Source organism: Gossypium hirsutum, chromosome D03 (assembly GCF_007990345.1).
Source record: "Gossypium hirsutum isolate 1008001.06 chromosome D03, Gossypium_hirsutum_v2.1, whole genome shotgun sequence".
NCBI lineage: Eukaryota > Viridiplantae > Streptophyta > Magnoliopsida > Malvales > Malvaceae > Gossypium > Gossypium hirsutum.
Window position 1 is genome coordinate 54,802,360 of NC_053439.1, and position 21,838 is coordinate 54,824,197.

The 21,838-nt window shown below is 35.0% G+C and overlaps 5 protein-coding genes and 1 pseudogene across 7 annotated transcripts; 2 read left to right on the top strand and 4 right to left on the bottom strand.

Annotated features, from left to right (window-relative positions):
• The first annotated feature begins 628 nt into the window (after window positions 1-628).
• LOC121215632 (protein IWS1 homolog 1) lies at window positions 629-4,733 on the top strand. The gene is made up of 11 exons (XM_041090657.1): window positions 629-871; window positions 991-1,411; window positions 2,218-2,337; window positions 2,530-2,750; window positions 2,836-2,965; window positions 3,062-3,124; window positions 3,192-3,269; window positions 3,622-3,713; window positions 3,805-3,867; window positions 3,950-4,136; window positions 4,424-4,733. Exons 1-11 carry the CDS (start codon window positions 864-866, stop codon window positions 4,520-4,522), a joined length of 1,482 nt encoding a protein of 493 aa, XP_040946591.1. The 5' UTR covers window positions 629-863; the 3' UTR covers window positions 4,523-4,733.
• A 115-nt stretch (window positions 4,734-4,848) lies between these two features.
• On the bottom strand, window positions 4,849-8,886 carry LOC107938572 (uncharacterized; annotated as a pseudogene).
• LOC121215438 (uncharacterized) lies at window positions 5,185-5,964 on the bottom strand. Its single transcript, XM_041089922.1, has one exon. It carries the CDS (start codon window positions 5,962-5,964, stop codon window positions 5,185-5,187), a length of 780 nt encoding a protein of 259 aa, XP_040945856.1.
• A 77-nt stretch (window positions 8,887-8,963) lies between the features above and the next one.
• On the bottom strand, window positions 8,964-11,770 carry LOC121215633 (vacuolar protein sorting-associated protein 25). Its single transcript, XM_041090658.1, has 7 exons — window positions 11,676-11,770; window positions 11,027-11,116; window positions 10,231-10,370; window positions 10,061-10,114; window positions 9,874-9,962; window positions 9,696-9,771; window positions 8,964-9,386 (listed from the first exon to the last, which is right to left on the bottom strand). Exons 2-7 carry the CDS (start codon window positions 11,083-11,085, stop codon window positions 9,265-9,267), a joined length of 540 nt encoding a protein of 179 aa, XP_040946592.1. The 5' UTR covers window positions 11,086-11,116; window positions 11,676-11,770; the 3' UTR covers window positions 8,964-9,264.
• A 1,260-nt stretch (window positions 11,771-13,030) lies between these two features.
• Window positions 13,031-15,650, top strand: LOC121215634 (signal recognition particle receptor subunit beta). Of its 2 annotated transcripts, none has more exons than XM_041090659.1 (7): window positions 13,031-13,160; window positions 13,490-13,673; window positions 14,117-14,199; window positions 14,373-14,459; window positions 14,615-14,763; window positions 14,875-15,006; window positions 15,205-15,650. In XM_041090659.1, the coding sequence occupies exons 2-7, from the start codon at window positions 13,493-13,495 to the stop codon at window positions 15,392-15,394; spliced, it is 822 nt and encodes a 273-aa protein (XP_040946593.1). In that variant the 5' UTR covers window positions 13,031-13,160; window positions 13,490-13,492; the 3' UTR covers window positions 15,395-15,650. The 2 variants fall into 2 exon arrangements, with proteins under 2 accessions (XP_040946593.1, XP_040946594.1); XM_041090660.1 differs by having other exon boundaries at window positions 14,618-14,763.
• Window positions 15,651-17,128: 1,478 nt separating this feature from the next.
• LOC107938579 (26S proteasome non-ATPase regulatory subunit 13 homolog A) lies at window positions 17,129-21,403 on the bottom strand. 2 transcript variants are annotated; one of them, XM_016871791.2, is made up of 6 exons: window positions 21,102-21,403; window positions 19,826-20,272; window positions 19,210-19,290; window positions 18,018-18,214; window positions 17,836-17,935; window positions 17,129-17,685 (listed from the first exon to the last, which is right to left on the bottom strand). In XM_016871791.2, the coding sequence occupies exons 1-6, from the start codon at window positions 21,249-21,251 to the stop codon at window positions 17,500-17,502; spliced, it is 1,161 nt and encodes a 386-aa protein (XP_016727280.2). In that variant the 5' UTR covers window positions 21,252-21,403; the 3' UTR covers window positions 17,129-17,499. The 2 variants fall into 2 exon arrangements, with proteins under 2 accessions (XP_016727280.2, XP_040946595.1); XM_041090661.1 differs by having other exon boundaries at window positions 17,129-17,935; window positions 21,102-21,384.
• Window positions 21,404-21,838: the final 435 nt, after the last annotated feature.

The following is a 21,838-nucleotide window of genomic DNA, read 5'->3' on the forward strand; positions in this document are numbered from 1 at the left end:
ATAAAAATAAATTAATGTACTTGTTTTTTTAAATGTGTATGTTTAAAATAAAATTAAAATTTTCCCGGTCCTGAAAAAATTTTCGGCCCACCTCCTAGGCCCGGGGCCGGCCAGAAATATGGGCTTAAAATTTTGCCCAGGCTCGGCCCGAGAAAAATATCATAAGCTCAAGCCCGGCCCGGCCCGGCCCATTTTTAATAAACATTAAAAAATTATTTTAAAATAAAAAATAAAAAATTATTTTAAAATTTAAAAATAAAAATAAAAATATATAATTATTATATTCGGGCCGGGCTGGGCCTGAGCAAAAAAAGTGGTGCCCGAGGCCCGGCCCGTTTTTTTGCCCAAGCCCATATTTCGGGCCTATATTTTTACCCGAACCCTCCCATATTTCGGGCGGGCCATCGGGCCGAGCCGCCTGGCCCATGGACAGGTCTAGTTTGAACCATAATTAGAATTTAAAGTGTATAATTACCTCAAATTTATGTATATAATTACACATTAAATTAAAATTGATGTATAATTTTGAGATTTATAAAATAATAAAAAAACCACCGACTCCGCCGTTGGATACGCTTACAAAGTGACCAGCAATAAGAGGTAAACCAAACGTTGGATCCGAAAGTCCGAACGGATTATACCAAAATTGAAACGAGTCCGTTCCATTTGGGCCGGATCTACGAGTGGACCGACTTGGCGGGTGAAAAAAGAAATACTAATGAAAATTTAGTTCATCCCCCCGCTTAGCTAAATTACTTCTTGTTCCCTGTTGCTCCATTCATATCCTAAACAGAAAATATTGGGAAAAAATCCCATAAAATTATATAAATTCAATTTTTAGGTTGTGATTGATCGCCATCGTCATGGATTCGTAAGCTTTTCTTTTTTCATTTTTATTTATATGTTCAATTAAGGCCTTAACTTTTTTTTTGAACGTTTTATATAAAAAATACTTAGGGTTTGTACATGGTGATTATTTTGTTTTTTTAGTTATCGTGACGAGGAAGGAGAGCCGATTGTGGATTACGACGACATTCAATCGGATCCTGGTTCACCGGAGCCGCGGCAAGATCTTCTCGATGACTTTGAGGATGACGTGGAAAATTGGGGCCAACGAGAGCGATCGCAGACGCCGGCTTATGATACCGATAAGGTTGGGAAGCCGAGGAAAAGGCTGGTCAAGAAAGGAGGATCTACGGGAAAAGAGAGTATGGATGCTCCCGAGTTGTTACATGAAGGTGAAGAGGGCAATTTTTGGAGGGGAGGATCGGATTCAGATGCGAAAAAGAGGAAGAAAAAGGAGAAGAAGCTCAAGGAGAAACATTATGGTGGTGCTGCTGAGAAAGGAACTGTTAAAAAGTTGGGGAAGTCTGAGGAAGTAAATGAGATGTGGGAATGGGTTAATCCTGAGGTATTTCTCTCTCTCTCTCTCTCTCTCTCTTTTGGGTTATTGAACTATTGATTGATGTTTGATTGAATTTGTGGTTTTGGAAATCTGGGTTTTCATTTTTTGGATTTACAATAGGTTCTGTTGCATAAAAAGAGATAAACTACATTGTAGTTGTTTACTCATTGAAGTTAAATTCCTAAATTGTGTGCTGAAATTTGGAATCAGTGAAATATTTATTGGTTTGTACTGATTTTAAGCTCAAATTTTGGTTATAAAGTACAGCAGAAAAGGAGAAAAACAACGAGTTCGGTTGCTACTTTTCTTTCTTTTTAACTTTATTTTATTAGAGGAGAATTTTGTGATATGTAGTCTCTTTGTAAATACCCCAAGATTAAGTTGTGTTATTTGATTAATTTTAATGGAGAATTGAGCCTTCTATTTATTAGTGTTGGAAAACAAAACTTTTTGTGAGCATGCTAAAACAGTTTTTAAATTTAACCTTTCAGTTCATAGATTAAAGGACAGTATAGTTTCGCATTTCAACCATAATATGTTCACTAGTTTAAGTATCTTTTTTGAAATATTGGCTTCAGGTCTCATCATTTCATTTTTTGAACAAATTACAAAACAATTTTATTCTTTATGTGATCTGCATAACTAATTGATGGTTCTGTTTCTCTTCTCTATGCTTCTATTTGATTATGTATGAAGTGGCCTACTAAGATAAGCTTGTTGATGTGATCACTTTTCTTCTTTAAGATTTAATGATATAAGGTCAAAGGCTAACCAAGATTTTTCTTTGATTATCTGTCTCTGAACTGGAATAGAATGATCAAGAAGGTACTAGGACTATGGATGATGATGATTTCATAGATGACAGTGGTGTCAACCCGGAAGATAGATATGGGAGTGACAATGAAGCAAGGTCACCTGGTGCTGCCCCACAGGTTGTCAATCTTTGTGTATGACTTTCTTGTATGTTTGTCTTCGTGTTGATAAAGAGTTCTAGGAAACTGAGTTTGCTATGATATTTGTAGGTTTATGTACTTCGAAATTCAAATCCAAATTCATTGGTTGCTTAAAATGTGTTATGAAGGGTTTTTAAAATAGGTTTTTGGTTCACTTCTATGATCTTTTAGGCAGAGGAAGATGATGAGGATCCAGAGATTAAGGAGTTATTTAAGATGGGGAAAAAAAGGAAGAAGAATGAGAAAAGTCCAGCAGAAATTGCATTGCTAGTTGAGAGTGTAATGGCGGAGCTTGAGGTAACTGCTGAAGAAGATGCAGAGCTTAATAGACAAGGGAAGCCAGCAATTAATAAACTCAAGAAGTTACCACTTCTTACTGAAGTTCTGTCAAAGTAAGCTGCTTGTCACGTTGATATGCTTTGATTGTATTTATCCAGAAATGATCCTTCTCATTCTTTTTAATTACTCTTTATGCAGGAAGCAACTTCAACCAGAATTCTTAGATCATGGGGTTTTAACCTTGTTGAAAAATTGGCTTGAACCCCTTCCTGATGGAAGCTTACCAAATATAAATATCCGTGCAGCTGTTTTGCAGATTTTAACTGATGTATAAACTGGCATTATTTCTATTTCTGCTTGTGTAATAATTATCACCGCCCTGTTATTCTGTTGCATGAAAACTGAAATGTTGTTATCCGTGCAGTTTCCAATTGATTTAGAGCAGCATGATAGAAGGGAGCAGCTAAAGAAAAGTGGTCTTGGAAAGGTAAGGAACTTTGTATTTCAAAGCATGTTTGGGTTTTGATTCTCTTCACTCCCAAATTTTATGGCAGGTCATTATGTTCTTATCAAAATCTGATGAGGAAACGACATCCAACAGGAAACTTGCTAAGGAATTGGTTGATAAATGGGTAATCTTCTGGTTTAAGCACCTGTTCTTTATATTCTAAAGATTTACCTACATCCTTCTTATCGTCTTTGGATCTATATCCGCAAACTGTCATGCTTTGTGGCCTTTACTTTTTATCCTTTTTATGCATTAGTATGTTGACTTAGGAGTATGGATTTGATTGGTGATTTTTTAGTGCTTGGGAATTGTGATTTCAGTGAAAAACATAGGCTTATTTTAATATATATATTTTGTATGTTAACTTTACATTTCTCAAGATGTCTTAAATGGCTTCTTTTATGGATATCAATGGAATTATTTTCTGTCCAGCTGTATTAAGTCTCTTCTTATTAATAATTTTGAACATAATGCAGAGTAGACCAATCTTTAATAAGAGCACTAGGTTTGAAGACATGAGAAATGTTGAGGATGATAGAGTTCCCTTGCGAAGGCCATCTGTGAAAAGGTACCCTTGTAGTCAGTTTTATGCAAAATATGGCCTCGGATGGGTTTTTATAATGTGGTTTCTTATTAATTTTTCTAAAATTCTTTTGTAGGCCCACAAATAGAGCTGCATCAATGGAATCTAGAGATGGTGATTTTGATTTGGATATTTCTCGGTAAGATGTAACCTAACATTTGGTTTAACATCATTGTTCTGATGATCTGTGCTATTGACTATTGTTGACCATAAAATTACAGGGACCACAAGTCTGGTAGATCATCGTCAGGTCAAAATGCTTCCAGGTCTGAATCTTCTTCAAGGCTACATGCTTCAAGGCCAGATGCAACACCAATGGATTTTGTTGTGCGTCCGCAATCTAAGATTGATCCAGATGAAATTAGAGCTCGAGCAAAACAAGTTGTACAAGATCAGCGTCGTTTAAAGGTTTCAGCTTCTCTCTTTAGTATTAAATTAAGTTGGTTTTATTATTTGGAGAAGGTTCCTTGGTTAGCAAAACTGAAGGGGATATTTATCTTAAATTGTTCCTTTAGCAGTCAGAACCCCTAATATGGTGATACCCTATTAAATTGTTCATCTTAAATTGAATGTTAAACCAAAAGTTTCATTGTAGTATAAAACGAATGAGCTGCAACAAGCATTCCTAAATCCTGACGCCCTTTATTCTTTTTTCTCTACATCTTCTGATCAAATTTAAACTTGTATCGTGCCAGATGAATAAGAAGTTGCAGCAGTTGAAAGCCCCGAAGAAGAAGCAGCTGCAGGCGTCTAAACTTAGTGTTGAGGGTCGTGGTATGCTTAAGTACCTGTAAATGATAATCCACAGTCCACATACCGAAACTATAAGCTCTCTATTTCGCAGAAGAAACCTCCTTTGAAGCAAATGTTTCTGTTTTCCTTATCCAATTGATTCCAATCATTGAGAAGGGATTAACGGTGGGACTATCATGATGTTTCATTAATTCTGTCTTGGGAAAATACCTTCACTGCAGTTCAAATAAATATGGTATAATGTTTCAAGTGCATGCTTGCCTTAATATGGTAATTGATTTGATTTCTTTGTTTTTTTGTTCGCCACACCTCCTTATACAACTTGACTGGTATCTTGGTAACATCGGCTTCTAGCTTCATATGTATATATATATGCATGTATTTCAACATATATATATGTATGTATTTCATTATATCATTGAGTTGAGTTGCGAGACAATCAATGGCTTGGCTTCACTTTTCTAGATGTTGGTCTTTCAAATTTATCCTGAAATTAATGTTGACGTATATGGGAATTCTCCTCTGGAACAAATTTATTTGCAAGTGTAGCAAGTTGAAACATATTGTTCAGTAAAATCCCTCCTTGCAGGTTGCTATGTTGCTTCTCAAATGCTTCAAGCAATGAGATTGAAGCTATTATTGGACAATGTTTTCAAATAGAGGTCCCACAGCATATGCTGGCTCATAGAAACAATTTTGATGATCATCTTAATCTTGATAATCTTTTCCATTTTCTATTCTTCTTCTGCAGATTGCTCTTGGAAGTAGATGGAAGAGCTGGAAAAGATGCTGGTATACCAACAAATTTCCTGCCCTTCTTAGAAATCCATTTCAATGGCATATTGTTAACCACAATGCCAATATCATTTGAGCTGTTCAGTTCAACAAGTTGTTTGATTTGATCAAGCATCTGGTGGCTCCAGGCAACCGACTCATCTAATAAGATCGAATCATCCATTGGTTTCTTCCAAAGATCCATCGGTATCTCTCCGAACGATCGAGATGACATGGAAGGTTCGCAGGCTTTATCATTGTCACACATCATATTGACCTTAATGACATGCTTGCAAAAATTGCCTTGCATTGACCATGCAGAGTCACAGAAAGCAAAGTCTGATCCAGGATTCCATACTATGTGTGTAATGCTGCTGCCTTTCAGACTTGCTACCTTTGCAAATAGGTTATACTTATCATCCAAGGTAACAGCAGAATCGGGAATTTGCAGTGCTCGGTGCCAAGACGTAGATGCAATGTATTCTTCCTTAACATTCTGGAAGGAATTACTTTCATCCGCATAACGATTGAGCCAATATGTTGAATACAACTCTGTTGTCAGCTTGTGCACTAACCAGCCACCTCTTAGAAGTGCACCGAGATGTGAATCATCAAACAATTTTGTTTTCAGCTTCACATGGTAAGCTTCTATGGCACCAGATGCCGCCTGGCTTGCAAGTGGAAAACTTTTCAATGTTAAAAGCCACATTTCTGGTCAAGCAGACATAGACAACATCAGTACTAGACATGAAACCTTGAGTGGCATTTTCTTATTTGTGCATTGAGCTACAGTGAGAGAGAATTAACCAATCTTAGCCATCCAAGAGGATCTGAAATAATCTACGAAGGCAGTTTGATCAACAAAATCCTGAATGCATTCTTCCAATGCAACGGAAGTATTTACGCTGCTCCAAGTGCCGTAAACTATTTTGCCTAGGCGCTTAAAGATTTCCCGTTGAACTTCGATATTGGAACATTTCTTAACAACATTCCTCAACCAAGAACTACGAAGAAGCCAAAGAGAGAACAGGATAGGACAGCAAAATGTGTTCCTGATCAATCAGACAAAACAGGAGTAAGAGATCTACTCAGTTCAGACAAAATCTCAAAGCAAAATCTCTTGCCTTATGGGATCTATTTCCATGGCTGCATTGTCAATCACAACCGTTGATCTTCCATCCGCGTTCTATGCTCTGAGCTCGACCAAACAAGGCTTTTTTCCATTTAGACATATCTGACTTCACGACACTGGGCGTAATGATCCATGCAACAGGTAATGCATGGTGTCTTGAATCAAAGACAAGAAGGGTGCATAGAGGGTACTGCATTCAGAAACATTATCATGCAAGTTCCAGATGGAATAGCTTTCTGAACACTGAACAGACATAAATTGATAGAGTTATTACCTTGAGTTTTTTAATACCGAAAGTTGAATCAGCTGCAACTAGATTGTGACGGCCAAAACGAACCATCTGTTGCAACTGCCATTCTGTTTGGATCCCGAGAATGAAAGGATCCATCTTGGAAGTATCCTGATAGAAGAATATAGATTTCTTACTGCGTTCAACCCACATACGAATGCTAGCTTGATCATCTCGATCTAACTCGTGTGTGGATCTTTTAATGATCATCCCAAGTTTGCGGACATATTTGGAAGCAAGTCTATCGAATGTTGCATCGGAACCACAGTATTGTTGAATGCATTCAATGTTTTTCCCGAGCACGTTTTCTTTAGGAATACCCTAATAGATCATAGACATTGTTTGCTGTTGAATCTCATTGAAAATATATGGAATTTTTTTTTGCAACGGGGCCAATGGTATCTTTGCCAAGAGGGCCATGGCAAACGAAACCGGATTTGTTTATGTGACTTTTCACGTTGTAAATAATAAGCACAAGTGACGGTCGAGTGTAAAGACGTTTGACAACAAAATGGCATGTGCATCCTCGCATGCATTGAGGTCTAGCAGCTTGAATCGGGTGCTTGAATCGGGTGTTTAGACGATATTTTCTACTAGGTAAAATGCCACCACCTTCCCCATAGTTTTCAGGACCAAAGGAACACCAATATCTTCATATATACAATAGAAAATGTGAGAAATCTTATGGAACTAAAAGAGCGCAAAATGGTAAACATTGTTAAGCATGGTTCAAAAACTTACAAATAGTCATCATTTTTGTACTCCTTCACACTGCCCTTTGATCGTTTACGTCCCCTTTCTATATGGAACCGCGTCGGGCATTCCACATTGCAGCATTCTCCGATTATAAAATCATTGACTCGAGTGTAAGGAATGAGTGCTACATCATCTTGGTGCTCAGCTGTGCCGAACTTTTTCCAAGTCAGATCAGCAGAAGAGAACTCCGCTTGAGGATCTTGTACTGGTATATCGAGTATCGATTTGACTATCTCCATAGACTTTTGCTCATCAGTATACCTGCAAAACGGTCTTAAAGCCCCAAAAAATGTGTACTTCTTCAAATGGTCTTAAAACATTCAATGTTAGACTAATGATAATGAACCAAAATCATATCTAACTTTCACATCAAATCAAAAGCAAAGTTTTGATTTTTTTTTTCCGGAGTACAGGGATGCAGATATATCAAAATACGAAAGCAAAAGGAGAAAAAGGTCATAAGCAAGTTTCACAATGATATTTTACTTCAACTAAAATTCTTTTTTGCTCATCAATTGTTTAAGAGTAGAAAGATAATACCTTTGGAGCAAAGGCAGGCTAGCAAAAACTGGGTTTTAGTCCTTTCAGGATCAAGTCCTATTTTAAGCTTGCAAAAATGGAAATGGCAAGGAAGTAGAGTATATAGAGGAATGAGTGAATATAAATAAAAAGAGAGGGCTTTTAGAGGAAAGGATAAGGTTTTTTTGGCAAATTGTGAGAGAAAGAAAGGAAATACAGGGTACTGGTACAGTACTATGAAGGAGGCCGTTGGGACCTGTTTTTGGCGTATTGCAATTACAATCTCATGTTCCATTTTCATTTGCAATTGCTATAGCTATAGCTACCTATATATGTTTTCATTTTCATTTGGATCATTTAGATTTACCAAGTTTTTTTTAGTGAAATTTTATTATTTTAGGCATTAAAGAAAGACTAATTGCAAGGAATCACCCTTTCATTTTCTGCTATTAATTTTCTTTTTGTCACGAAGAGGGTCATTTGACTACGAAGTCCACAAATGGGACCAGAACACAAACCAGAACAAACTGGGCGAAAAACACAAGGCAACCCTACCAAGGCTAGACTAATCCTTCTACTAATGGAATTGAGGGGAGGATCATCATGATACGAGGATTCAGCCATTTATACAATAAAGTCGTATAAAAGCGGATAATCCCGCCTACCCCATGGACCCCTCAATTCCACTAATTAGTCAGCACAAGCAAGGAAGATAACATTAAGCACAAACGATCAAGAAACAAACAAATTGGGAGAAACCCGAAAACAAAACAAGACCTAAAGGCCCAGGCAAAGGACCACGGAGAAGCCTGGCAAAACGAAGTCCACCACCAAGGGAAGAACTCCACAGGAGCGACCACATCCCCAACTGTGGGGCAAGGCACCAGTAGGCCATCATCACCAATAATCATCACAGACACCACTGGAAGGAAGGAGCAGGCCACACCCAGCCAAAAAACACACATTTAGAGAGCAGTGGAGCAAAAATAGGCCAAGCCTCGGGAGAGCAAAATGAGAAAAAAAGAGATCTGTTTCTGCTATTAATTGATTCTTACAATAAAAGAAGAGTGTGTATTTAGTTCAAATCAAATGCCCCGAAAAACTTGTCGGTTCTTATTGTACATATTCAGAAAGAGGAAAACAAAAATGACAATGATGGCTCCAGTCTAGTACCAGGGAAAAGTTGAGTAAAAATTCCATCAGGTTTGGTTTTTCAACACATATCAGGTTACCGACAGGCTGCTGGTGATTAAAGTTCTGATGATCAATAGGCAAAATGTTGCCTTGCCTCTGAAAGCCAATTCGATAAATAATTATACAGAGAATTTTACACCTTCATCATCAGTTGAAGTTCCCTTAAAAATTGCAAGCTTTCCCTTCTGTTCTAGTAATTTCAATGCTCGCATTAGAATCGTCCGGTCTATTCCGTGAAGCTCTGTGGGAAAAACCAGAGGGTGAAATTGCAACCAGTAGCTTGTAACATTTACAAGAGTTTTGGATCATGAAATGTGTTAATGGATGCATATGGATTATGATACATGCTCTTATTACCTTTTCCAGATGGAGTTTGCAAACCATAAAAAATAAAAAAAGGCTTTGCTGAATTTGAATGACATAGATTCTTTCAAAATGAATGCTTGCAAGAAGTTAAGGCACCATCCATGGAAGCTTGATTTTTGGGGAATATGCAGTATATAGATACACCAGGAAAATCCAGAAGCCATGTAAAGATATGTATATTTACCTGTCCCTCGAGATTCAATCCCCGATCGTATTTCCTCAACTGTCATAACACTGTCCTCGAAGCCGTTATCTTTCACCTTATAACATACACAAATATGTATCAGAAATTAATGTTTAGAAGAAACCATGTAAAACTAAGAATTTATGACCAAATAGCTGAAGAACCAAGATTAACTCACAAAATTCACAATAATGTCAGCCCATTCTTGAATTCGGTGCCAAAGGATAAGGCAATTCCTACGTCCTTTATCCAACCATTCTGCGCGCCCTGTTGCATCACAGACAAAAAAATTCAGAGCTTCCAATGAATTAAGGATGCTGAAGCATATACACTTGTACTAGTTAACCAGCAGAACCAGTAAAGACCTTCTGCAACCAACGCTGAGAGGAATGCTTCCCTAGCTTCATGACTGAGCGTGCCTGCAAAAGAGCAAAAAAGTTATCTTCATATGTACATGACCACAAACAAATGCACCATACAGTTTGAGAACTCTAATTAGATGGCTTAACCAGAACTTAAGAGAAACGGTTCTTACGTTCTATCACAGAATTTGAGAACAGAGGAAATTCTTCCTCAAGCCTAACTATGAATATCTTCTGAGTTCTGCAGTAATCCAGAATCAGTTCCTTCCAAAGTTGTATTTGCTTCTCGCGAGTCTCCCTCACTGGCTGCAAACTGCATATAAATCAATCCCAATCCTTGAAAAGCTCGTTAACAATTCAGGTGAAATAAAACGACAAAGATGGTGACAATGGTGAAACTTTTCTAGAGACAACTTTTCAGCTCCACTTTCATATCATGTTCTGGTACACATTAAAGAGTAAGAAATATTAAGGCTCCGTCCGGTATATACTTTTTGTGTTTTTTTTTATTATTTATCCATTGCATTTAGATAATTTCTTAATGAAAAAAATCAAATAGCAAAAGCATGAAACAAAGGAGCCTAGCATGTAAAGATGCAATTTGTTATAAGCAAGTATTCAACTTATCTTCACAGGTAAGGAACAATATTTTCCATGATGTTTCATAGAGAAGATTGAAGTAGATGTTGTCAACCGAAGAAATATTATATATATTGAAACATCAACATTCATCTGATTTGTTAGAGTGCTCACTATTAATTCCAGCTACCAAGGTTCAATCTCTAGTAACCTCAAATACTATATATATTATATGGAGACAGAAGCCCATATATTCGAACTAAATTATCAAGCATACTTCAGAGGTGAAGATCAATCTTCTTCATTTCTTAAAATGAGCGACTAAAAGGAACAATAAGTCATTGAATATTCTGCTAGAATGACACTGAAATGAAGAAGCGAGGAGAATACGTGAAGTATGGAGGGTAATTGAAAAAGTGGGGAAGCTTAAAATCACCCAATTTCTGCATCTCTATCGGGGTTCCTTCTCGGTAGTCGATGCTGCGTAAAAGAAAACATATCAGTAATTGAAAGGAAAAGGAATGAGGTGAAAATTTAGCTGAATTACATTAACAAAACAAGTCATAACAATACAAAGGTTATCAACAAATCCATAACTAAGAAGACAGAGGTAAAATCAACAAACAAAGATAAAAGAAACAAGAAAAATAGAGAAGACCAATAGTGAAATCCACTAGATAAATTGAAGATTAGCAGCAAAATTATGAAAGGGCGATTAAGAAGTAAGATATTTGATAACATAACATGGAGTTTCCTTAGAACAATCACATCACCTTGAAAGAATCTCATCGTTTAAAAACTGCAAAACCATGGGCAAAAACCCACTAATATACTAATAATTAAATGCTTATTAGTTACCTAAGAATGGAATAAACTGCTACTACTAATAATAATAACAAAAAGATGCAGCTTATAAAGGATTCAAAAAAGCAACTTGATTTGCTTTTTGGATTCAAATAAATTCACAAATTTGAAGTTTCTAACAGTATGGGGTTCTCAAAAATTGGATATTGAAAAGAGTAAAAGAGAGAAATTATACCTGATCGGAGAGAAAATGTTTTCAGCTTTCAATTCCAAATTTCGGACTCTTTTGATTTTTTTTTTAATTTTTTTGCGAATGTCCTTTTCTTTATGTTCTTCGTACTTCTTAGCTCTGCGACTTAACAAAATTGGTTAATTTCATCAAACATACCCAATCTATTTTTTATATTCTAAATTAGTCTCTAAATTTTAAAATATTCTAATTGAATCCTTAAAAATCTGTACTGTATCAATCTACAATTTCCTCATCCTAAAAGTGTTGAGTGTTACTTCGCACCATGATTATCAGAATTAAATCGGATAAATTGTTTTAATTAAAAATTAATAGTCTAATTAATTTAATATGTGATATATAATTGGAAATAGACATAATCCTTTTAAATTGATAAAATTTAAGAATAAAAAAAATTAAAGTTTAGAAATATCAAAGGAAATTTTTAAATTTATCTTTTAAAATAATTTGAATATTTCAATTTTGTTTTTGTTAATTTTTCTTTACTTTTTAAACTTTTTTCTTCTTCTAATTTTTAATAGTTTTTAATATATTTTTATGAATATTTTTAATTTTTTCAAAGTGGTTGAACCATCGTAGTTACAACTGATTGGATGTTGGTTTTGAGTTTTATAAATTAGTTTAAATTTAATGTAAAATATATTTAAAATATTTAGATCTAATTATAAATATGTATGTATTTATCGAATAGATAATTTAGATATAATGTATTAGAAATATATAGTCTCAAATATCAATAAATTTATAAGGCTATGTATCTAAACTATCTATACAAATATGTTAACACATGTTTATAATTTGATTAACGTATCTTAAATATGCTTTACATGATATTTGTGTGATGATTTAACTTACAAGTTAATAGTTAAGTTGGCAAAAGAATTTATTGACATTTGATAGGGTTAGAGGTCTGAACTGGCAATCATTTATACATTGGGGCTTAAATTTTTTTAAGTATGTCATGAAATTTCCTTGAAAACTCTAAAATTCACACTTAATATGAGAATGATTGTCAAGTTTAGAAACTAATTTAGACAAAAAAAAGAGTTCAAACCTCAATTTGAGGATACTTAGTTCAAACCTCAATATGAGGATACTTAGTTCAAGCTCTAATATGGGAGCAATTATCAAATTTAGGGACTAACTTGGACCAAACAAAAGTTCAGGCCTCTGTTTAGAGTTGTTGCCAAGTTTATGTTCCAAATAGTGATTTAATCTTATTTGATATAACACCAATACATTAAGGACTCAATTAGAACATATTGAAGTTTAGAAACCAATTTAGAATATGACTATAATTTGAGGATCTCTTATGAATTAAACCATAACAATACCCCTCCTTTTAATTTTAATTTTGCCTCGAACAGTATCTTCTTGCTTCTTCCATCACTCTTCAGGCTCTTCTAGAGAAAAAGAAACAAAAAAAAAAAAGCATTTCTCTTTTCTCTGTAGAAGAGATATACGTTAAAGGTACGCAAATTACTACTCTGATATATGAAACCATTAGCTTAAATTTGTGGGTTTATAGTTAAAGTTGGGATTTTTCTCTAATCTTAAACGAAAATTTGCTCCATTTGAGATTTGGCTTTTGTTTCTTAACTCTTTAAAAATGTTTCGAAATCATGATTTGGCTTTATTTTCTTACTGAATCAAAAGTTTTGACTAAAAAGTTTCTATGTCTTTCATTTTCTTTTCGATTTTCTAGTTACAAGAGAAAACGAACTTGTTCAAAAGGGAACTGATTTTGAATCTGGGTTTAGATTTCTAAGCTTTTATATCTCATAGAACTTGAAATTCAGGCTATGGAAGGGTTGGAACAGTGGAAAGATCAATTAGAGCAGTTGAAGAGTCAATTGGAGCCATGGAAGAATCAGTTGGAGAAATGTTTGCATGAAGCCATTGAGTATTTGAATCAAATACCCCCTGTTCAGTTATATGCTGCTATTGCTGTCTTGCTCATTTCTACCCTCTTGCTTTTGTCCAGTAAGTATAAATGTTGTTAGTATTATTTATTGAAGAATTAGTTTGTAGTTTTTCATTAGTTTTTAGATTTTTTCCCTTAAAATCTTGGTTTGTATGCATTTTAGAATTTGAAATATTATTCTTTTAACCACAAAATAAGTTGTAATTATAACATTTTTATCAAGAATATGTTTTTTATGATGTATGCAGTGAAATTGTATTGTTTTTCTGATGTTAAAAGAATGATTGTTTGATTTAGTTAGTTGCTTAAATCATGATCATTCAGATTGAATATTGTAGAATCCTATTAGATTGCAATGGTGCCAAGGGCAATATCTTTATATGATTTCGCATTCTATTAAGTATTGTGTTTTGGGGCAGTATTCTGGATATATTTGGTTGCTTATTGGAGTGTAAACTTTGAGTTATATGTGCTTACGTTTTGTGCATTCTTTTTCTTGCAGTTCGCTTGTTCAAACACGCAAAATCTAATACCGTTATGCTCACTGGCCTTAGTGGAAGTGGTAAAACTGTTCTTTTCTATCAGGTATGAAGTGCCATTACTTGGTTCATGGTGCATGTTTTTTCCAATTTAAGCTAAATTATCTTGTTGTGGTTGCCAATTGCCAAATATATGATATGCTACATAAGTGTGCATTTTGTTAGAAGGCATAGTGATGTAATGTTGTCATAACTTTCTTGAAATCTTTTGCATGTCAGCTTCGTGATGGTTCTGTGCATCAGGGTACCATTACATCTATGGAGCCAAATGAGAGCACTATCGTGCTAAATTCTGATAGTAATAAGGTAGTTGACCTTAATCCAGGTTTCTGAACTAGTTATACTTTCTCGGTTTTCGTACTATCCATCTTACTTCATTCTCTTGTAGCCAATTTTACGTTTGGGTCATTCTCTTAAATTGAACCGACTCTAACCATTCCTTTTTTATCTATTCTTGAAAGAAGCGTAAAAGCAAGCCTGTCCATATTGTTGATGTACCCGGGCATTCTCGTCTGCGTCCCAAACTGGATGAGTTCTTACCTCGAGCAGCTGGCATTGTGTTTGTTGTTGATTCTTTGGAGTTCTTGCCAAACTGCCATTTAGCTTCAGAGTAAGAATAAGATAGGATGCACACACTTCACCTGCAAGTCTCTTCTTTCTCCGTTTTCCCCCACCCCATTTCTGATTACCGAAAAGGAATTGGATGCAATGTTGCTCGCAGGTATCTGTATGATATTCTGACTAAGGCCAGTGTGGTCAAGAAGAAAATTCCAGTTCTCATCTGCTGTAACAAAAACGATAAAGTGACGGCTCATACCAAGGAGTTCATCAGAAAGCAAATGGAAAAGGAAATGTATGACCCCGAGTACATTTGTCCTACATGTTTCTATTTTGCTTAAGCATTTTCTTTTGCAATATCCCTAATTAGATAACGTACTATTTCTTTCAATAGATAGAAACTTACCAGGTCCTACTTACATAAACACGTGTATCTATTCCATTCATTCTTCCTAATTTGTACTTAAATTTATCTACTTTTACCTTTTTGTAGTGATAAATTGCGGGCATCAAGAAGTGCAATATCAGCAGCTGATATTTCGAATGACTTCACTCTGGGAGTACCTGAAGAATCATTTACATTCTCTCAGTGTAGAAACAAAGTTACGGTTGCGGAATCTTCTGGTTTGACCGGTGAGGTTGGTCAAGTAGAACAGTTTATCTGGGAATGTGTAAAGCCCTAGGCTAAATCATTCTTCTTTCTTTTTTATTGTAAACCTGTTTAAAAAGCTGGTTTGATAATTTCATCTCGAACATTGATCGAGTTTAGGAAAATGAGTCTAGGAAAACTGGTGAATTAGTAAGAGAAAACTGATTTGCAAAAGTGTTGTGATGAGAGTGATTAGGAAAATGATTATCATACTTTGTGTTAAATTATTTTATCAACTGCCAATATCTTTAACTGTATCTAAGCTCAGGAGAATCTCCTTCATGAATTAATTTCCATGCTCTCTAGATTTTAAGTACATGTTGAACAAACACTTCACACACACACTTGTCAAAACTCTGCCTTGATCTTTAGCCTAAATCCAATAACACAGGCTACAACACCATCACCATGCACTGTTCTTGGTTCCATTCATTAGATTGGCAGACTGTTGAAAGGTTAAAGCTATGTAGCTAATGCAGTTTCCTCCATCTTTTCCTGTATTTGTGGAAGTAATTACGATCTCTTATGGTAATCCAATATTCATAGGTGATGGATATTAGTTTTGTTTGTTATATGATATGATAGTCATTGCATATGGAGGTTCTTGTATGAGGAATTGGATTGTTTTTTACCCTGTTTACTTAAAAAATGGGAAAATTAATCTTGTACATTAGATTAAAGAGCAAATTGGTCATTCTGTTAAAATACTTATCCATTTTTACTGATATTTTGTGAACCACGTTAGTTGCAACAATAGAAATATACGAGACTTTTAACAATAAAAATTTGTTTTTTGATCAATGAGCAAATTTGCCCTGTAACCATGTCAATCTGTTTTTTGATCAAAGAGCAAATTTGCTCTTTAACCATGTCAATTTGTTTTTTAATCTAACGTAAGTATTAATTTACTCATTATTTGAATAAATGGGGTAAAATATAACCTGACTCTTAGTTCAAAGTTCTCCATGGAGAGCCTTGAGATGTATTTCTGTAAGGGCAAATGCATTTGGATGTTCAGTAACTTCTTAACACTGCATAACAGTAATATATCACAATTTATAATTTATATAACTTTTCAGTGCGATATCAACAATCAGATATCACAATCTATAATTTATATGATAAAACTTCTCAGTGTATCACAATTTATATAATATAACTTGTTAGAACAATAACAGTTGGCCCAGCGTAACCCACAGGTCCCAGGATTGAAACCTGGCTCTGATATGAGTTGCTTCCTTTCGCTCTAATATATATTTTTTACTTTCCACTGCTCGACTTTTGTAATCCTTTAATGTTACCACATTTGCCGTGCCATACGTATTGATGAAGCTGTTTTGCATTCAGAGCCAAGCTCAAATGCATGCCCATGAATCTGATGGTGGTGAAAAGAACCTTCTTGGCTCAAGGACTGAAGCTCCAGCCATACTGCTTAGCAGTACATGAAAACCACAATATTCTTATTTCAGCAACAATCAAATTTCCATGTGGAAGAGTTACAAAAAAATAAGAAAACAATATTAATGATAAAATTAAGATATGGGGTATAAGAAAAAAGTGATTTTTTTATGACATCTTATAGAATTTGATTGATCTCAACTTGAGAAACAAAGCTTGAAGTTGGACTGAAATTAGAACAAAACTGAACTGAGAATGGAGTTTTGAGTTTTAAGTTTCATTTTCGAGTTTTCAAGGCCCACCATATCTTGCAATATTGACCAAACAACATGATCTATGGCAGATAAAAAAGAACATTCTAAAACGAAAATGCACTTTCATATCATATGATCCACATAAAAGTGGATCATATATCTGATTGATTGTAAATTAGAACTCCCAATACAAAGTTAAAAAAGAGAAGGAAGCTAGCTATTCTCAAGTTTAACAAGTATCCTAAGGCATATATGCCACTGTAAATATCCAACAAATGACCAAACGTGAAAAAGAAAGTATAAAGGAGGGGACACTCCTTCCACAAGAATAGAATAATTCCAGGATCAACTATCAACTAATATCCCCACATCACTTACACTTGTCTCTATCCTCATTGCTCACCATTAACTTCTCTTTTTTTTCTTTTTTTTTTCCAATAACGAAATTGTTACAATGGGCAGAAAGGAACTTGAGGGGAGAAAAAATTCATGCTGCAACAAGATCAGGTGTTTCAGCTTCGATTGATAACCAAGCGGTTTGTACTTTGCCTACCCAATTATCCAACCTGTCACGTAAGGATTTGATCTGTGGAATTCCCAGAACTCTCGGCTGCACCCAGGAGACATGAACTGTACCCTCAACTTGATCAATTGTGCCCTCAATCAGATGAACCTGCAATTGTGATTCAAATGAAAGGTTATACAAGTAATCCATGCGATAGCTAGTGGTTGTAGACATAAGTGCAATCAAAAGCGTGCAGTGATGCAAAAGCTCATATGAGAAGGAAATGGAGAGACTGGACTTGTACAAGATGCAACTTACAGACAAGCTCTTCATAAGAAGATGCTCAACATCCTCAATGGACAGTTTTGTTCGCTCAGCAATAACTTTTAAAGGTATGGTTCGGTCTTCGGATGGGCGGCTGCATGAAAACATATTGTAGTTTAGCTTTTAACTATACATACAGATATCAGCAACATACAGAGGACACTGCAAACACACACCTGAAGATAATCTCCATTAAGCATAGAATATTGATTTTTTCAGACAGCTTCTTCTCATTCTCAACCAAGGCTGGTTGAGCCCTCAATGCAGCATTGTGCACATGACACAATTCTTGATAGCGAGCTAGATCACCTGAGTTGAAGGCCTGGAGGATATGGTAAAGCCACTCAACCCTAGTCCCAAGAAGACTTGTTATCTGTAAAAGATGCGAAGGATGTCATCATCTCAAACATAACAGAAGTGTATATATGTATGTACATAGAATAAAGCAATGATAATCAGAAAGAAAAAAACCTATAACACAAGAGTGGCCTTTCACATCATCCCCCCGAAAGACAAATAAGCATGCAACTGCAATAGCATAAAAGAAAATACAAAAATGAAAAGAACCTATAATCATATGGCACTTTCCAATCACTACTTAGGCTCCCTTGCACCTCCACATATATCTAACCTCAACATCTCAGACTGGTCTTATCAGCCTTACTTTAGTGCAATTATTAAAGTCCATACTATGAACTATCAACTGTACGTAATTACACAAAAAATAGTATTTCGTATCTGTTTGTTTACACATTTTATCATTTGAATCAACATCAAACCAAAGATGTTCATTCATACCAAATTGTCTACCACTAGACAGCATGATTCCATATGAGCAAGCATTTTGTTTGTAGCACAAGTAAATTTACTTTCATTCTAGGCATTGAAATGTTTCATTCCCTCGGAAAAAGTTCCAACTTTCAGGTTGAACCATGCCTACAAGTAAATCCATGAAGCTAATCGATTCTCATTGTTATGCATCTATATTCCTTGTGTTCCTACAATGGACAATCAACCACTACATCACAACATTTTAAATGGGTCTTCTACTGCTTCCAAAGTTATTGACATTCTTTATTTAACCAAAGCTTGATTAACAGCCTAAACCAGGTTAAAACTAAAATCAGATTTTAAATGAAAATAGCAATATGCCTCAATGAACCATACTATCAGACAAATAGCATTATCAACCATTAAAGGTTAACTAATACGTGCTTAACTTGTTAATGGCAAACAAGGATGAATAACATTTCGATTAAATAGAGGAACAAACAACCATCATGACATGAAACTATTCTGTCTGTAAAAATATTAAAAAAGAATATTCAGCTACAATCTATGGTGAAATTAGAAAGTTGGTCTTCTTACAATGGGATGTGCAAGCAGTTCTCCAAAGTTGTAGATGTTATCACCCAGAAGAGCAGAAAGGGACAGATCAAATGCCAAATCCTACATAATTTAAAGGATAAAAATAAAATGAAATGAAGTCAAAGGATAAAAATATCTACTGGCCAAATAAAAGCATTAAACTTTCTTTAGTTTATTTATTTATCCATCTATTTTAATGACAGGAGTGTAAGGATAAGCACCACCTCAGCCTTCCAGCTGGAAGGCTGACTACTTAAGCACATCAGCTATACCACAATCAGCATTAATTCCATACAGAGGTATGTCATTTTTATGGAGGATTTATTGTCGATTACATACCTGGAAACTTGAGTTATCTTTGTTATTATAAAATTTAGATATTGAAAGGGACGTGGCATGAAAGAAAAGGATGAAACTAGTAATACAAAAATTTAGACTTCCAAGGCACTGCTGCGCATGAGTTGGTTGATAAAACAATAATTTCTTACAGGGACTCTGAGGAACAAGGAGTTTGTAACATCAAATCTTGATTAATAAGTAAAACTGACGAGCTCTAGTAGTATCACAGAAAGTACAATTTCCCTGCCAGAGAACACATAAACCTATAAAAACGTACCAGCTTAAAGGATTCTGACAGGGACGCCACAGATGTGTATGCAAGATAAAGGAGAGCACTTCTGTAGAAATCAGCAAATTCTTGGCGAAATTTATGGTATTGAGATGAAACCCAATAATAGCTAGCATATACAGAAGGATCTATGTCAGTCATACTGTCAAGAGTACTCTTTCCATCATCAAGAAGTTTCTTGCACTCCTTTTGGTCACCCTGCTCAAGCTTAAATTTGGCAATTTGCATCTTAATATAAATAATTGGCTCTTCTATGCGCTGCTCTTTAGTAGCCTGAAGCTTTTCGATCACACCTTCAAGATAACTAGTAGAAGCTTCTTTGTCAGAATACTGCCGAGAAACTATAACAGCAAAATGTGCAAGCTTGAGAAGATTAATCTTGGTCTCAAAGTCAGTGATAAAATTATGATACAACTGTATCAGTGCATCTCCAGCCTGAAAATTAAGAGAAACAAGTTATAGGAAGTATAATCTTCTAGCCAACATCTAGCTCGTCGGGTACACTTGGTTCTTTGCTACCACACTTATTTATCCATGCATGAACGTATATAAACACAAAGCCTTTTCTTCAATAATGAAAACCATTAACTGAACCACACTCCAGATTAATTATCCAAATAAGACGTACTAAATGACCCAATAGGAAATCATGATAAAATTCAACATGTAACACGAAAAAACAAGAGGGATGAGAGAATGTAACATAAGCTTGCCTCCCAAAATTTTCCTGTCTACAATTAAGAATCCTAAAATAAGATGTCAAAGCTTTAGAAGCTAATGTTTCATATATCATATGATTTGACAAAGATATAACATAGTCTTGCTCCTTAAACTCTCCATTCTGCAATTTTTTTTCTAAAAGCAAACATATAAAGCCTTAGAAACTAATATTTAGCTAACTTCCTGCATTGCAGCTCACGCAGAACAGAATATTTCCTCTAAAAAATTTTACAAGTCAACAACAATTTCCATGCTTTGGCATCTTCTATTTTAAAAAAATTACAATAAACAGGTAGAAGGTAAAATTCAACTGAAACTACTTTCTCGAATCATCTTTGAGTTATCGAAAATCAAAGTGATAAGCATTTTTATAATTTCTCTTCAATTTAAAACTAAAAAGAAAAGAAAATTATCCAAATGGAACCCCAGTTCTAAACCAAAATCCTAATTCCTCAAACTCAATTAGGGAAAAAACAACTCCATTCAAAAACTTTAATATAGAAGAGATCTACAAAACCCTAAACCAAAAAAAAGAGAGAGAAACCTGAAAGACGGTGAGAGCAACGAACTGTTCCAGCTTGAGAGTGAGCTGATGCCAAAGCTTCTTCTGATACAGATCTGCTAGAGAACTATACCAGTCGGCTAGCTCTGGATGCTCATTTCGAAGAGATTCCAGGTACTGCAAGGCCGCCATGGATCCCGATTCCACTACACAGTCGAAGAGAAGCTGAAGCGTAAAGAGGGTTTTTTTTTCAATTTCTTTTTTCAATTTTGGTTTTTTCTATTATTTATTGAACTCTGAAAAAAATGATGTTTTGTGTGTCTTGTGCCCAAAGAAAAGAATAACGGAACCCGAGAAAGGCAAAAGATATCGGGCCGGGCATGTTGTGTTGTACTAAAAAGTAAAGTGGGTCGGGTTACGCAACGAATTTGGTTCATAGTGCTACTTTTTTTAATATTAGAAGTTATTGTATTTTGTCACTCTATTTAAAAATTTGAATAAATTAATGTTTGTATGTTATATTAAAAATAACTTAATCTTTCTGATAAAAATTTTATTTATTTTCACTGTTAAAAATTGATTCTCATACTTAAAAAAACAAATTAGACAAATGGTAAGTCGATCCTTCTGTTAAAATTTTTATCTATTTTTATTTTAAAACCGATTCCTATACAACATATGGTAAACGTGGCATGTCATGTATTAATTTGGTTATACCGCTAACCAGGTCAATTTTTAATAGTATAAATTGATGAAACTTTTAATAAAAAAGACTAATT